At 56.0% G+C, this 2,054-nt stretch overlaps 1 protein-coding gene across 1 annotated transcript in view; it reads right to left on the bottom strand.

Annotated features, from left to right (window-relative positions):
• LOC104277467 (protein AMBP-like) overlaps window positions 1–1,959 on the bottom strand; it is a gene marked incomplete at its 3' end in the record, with an annotated part of 4,021 nt that extends 2,062 nt beyond the window's left edge. The window contains exons 1-4 of the mRNA XM_009874104.1: window positions 1,852–1,959; window positions 1,366–1,508; window positions 1,011–1,087; window positions 378–498 (exon numbers count right to left, since the gene is read on the bottom strand). Coding sequence (XP_009872406.1) covers window positions 378–498; window positions 1,011–1,087; window positions 1,366–1,508; window positions 1,852–1,959 — 449 coding nt within the window. The remainder of the gene's footprint in view (window positions 1–377; window positions 499–1,010; window positions 1,088–1,365; window positions 1,509–1,851) is intronic.
• Window positions 1,960–2,054: the final 95 nt, after the last annotated feature.

Here is a 2,054-nt window from a genome sequence, read left to right as displayed (position 1 = left end):
GCAGGCAGCTGCTGGCAGGCTCAGCCCCAGCCTCCTGGTCCTTCCCATCCTCTCCTCCATTATTCTTGACCAGGAGCTTGGACAAAGTGTTTTAAAATATCTCAGTCATGAAAGGCAGAATCTCCTACCACTTCAGGGATTCTTCCAAGCAGATATTGCTACCTTTGCCCCAAACAATAGGCTGGTTTGGATATTCATGGTGTGGCTGAGCCATCAGACTCAACCTCTGCAGCACCAAAGGTGAGCTGGCCCAAGGCACCACTTCCAAAGCCATGGTCAAGTCTTTCAAAGCCACGGGACCAGAGGGACCCTTGGGTGGTGTCTCTGAGCTGCACTGGCCCACTGCAGAGCCTGCTTGCCCACAGGTGCCGTAGCCAGATGTACCATACAGCTTCAGGGTGGTGCTTGGTCCAAAACCGCTTTCCTTCTTCATCAGAATGACAGCATATTCTTCATAGTTGGTGCGGAGCACGTAGGACCGGATGGACACATCCCATTCTGTGTGAGACAGAAACACGAGGGACGTCATTCCTGCCCCTCAGGGATATGTGGGGCAGTGTAAGACAGCCCCAGAGCTGGGGGCTGGAATCAGGCAGTTAATTCATGAAAATAGCTGGTTTTCTGGATGAAAACTTTGCTACAACCCTGACTCCTTCGAGACTCCTCTCTTCTTAGTCGTCAAGAAACCAAGAGTTGTGGACAACTGAGACATCAACATTCCTGAAACGTGGCTGGTGGGAGCCTGCCCCAGCTTGGCATGTTGTGGATAGGAGGGACCTGCTGGAACATCTCAGTGTCCTGTGCTCGTGCAGGGACAGTGCTGAAACAGCCCCTTTCCCCCAACCTCACTCCAGACTTTGGCTGGAAATGACCCAAGCTGTGGAGTGGCTTTTGAGGCCTGCACTCCTGAACCCCTGCCCCAGCTGCCAGCCATGCCCGGTGCTGGTTCCCGTTGCCCAGCCACGCCAAAGCTCGTGGGGCTGGGCAAGTCGGCAGCGAGACCAACTTACTGGGGTTATAGTAGGTGTATTTGCCAGGAGTGCTGGTTTTCTGGTACTCTCCTGAGATGCGCGTGCAGTCACCTTGCCTGGAGAGAGGAGCAAAACAATCAGCAGCTCGGTGTCATCTTTTATTCTGGTTATTGCACAAAAATCAATTCTGGGGCACCAAGGCCATGGCACAGGACCCCCGAAATCCCCCTGCCCAAGGCATTGGATAGATGAGCCCAGTCCAGCCCCTCCGCAGGGCTCTGATACCAGCCAGAGCAAGCAACTCCCGTGTCTTCTCCCACTCCCTGGGAGATGGAGCACCTCTAAGCGGGGTGGCTTTGGAGGAGGCTTAAGCACCCGTGGCAGTGCCCCGTACCGCAGCCTGGTGCTGACGGTGGTGATCTGGTCGTCGCTGGGGCCGGGACCCAGCACCAGCGTGCCCACGCTGAACTTCTCCTTGTAGTTCTTCATGAACTTGCAGGTACTGCCGATGGCGACGTCGTACCACTTGCCGTACATCTGTGGGGAGAAGAAAGGGACATCTCCACCACAAGCCCTCTCCTCTGGGGTAGGACATCTTCTGGTTTTCTGCAGACTGACAGGTATCTCATGGGATTCATCTCTCCTGGCTTCTCGGGCTCCAGCTGCCCTGCCTGGGTGTTCGCTGGGGTGAAGCCAACCCCAAAGGTGGTACTGACAGGCTGGCACCCCCCAACCAGCACCTGAGAAGAGGCACGCTGCCAAGGCCTGTCCCACGCTGCCTGACGAGGGCATATTGCCTTTCTTTCTGGAGGAAAACGAAATAAAGCTTTCCTTCATCCCTTCTGCCCCCAGAACTTAAGGGACCACAAGATGCCGTTACCCGCTCAGCCTCAAAATTCTCCTGCACTTGGATGTCCTCATCCTGGTCTGCGATGGGGGTCCCACTGGCCACGGTGAAGAGGAAGAGGGAAAGGAGACCCCAAAACATGGTGGCTGGTAGCTCTGGAGTGCCGCCGAGCCCCAGTGTGGGATCCCGGACTCCACGCTGTCCCAACTGTGCAGCAGTGTGACCTTCAGACTGCA

The sequence above is a fragment of the Apaloderma vittatum genome, unplaced genomic scaffold (genome assembly GCF_000703405.1).
Source record: "Apaloderma vittatum isolate BGI_N311 unplaced genomic scaffold, ASM70340v1 scaffold37167, whole genome shotgun sequence".
Lineage (NCBI taxonomy): Eukaryota > Metazoa > Chordata > Aves > Trogoniformes > Trogonidae > Apaloderma > Apaloderma vittatum.
Note: the sequence above shows the minus strand (reverse complement) of the source record. Positions and strands in the feature narration are given on the sequence as shown.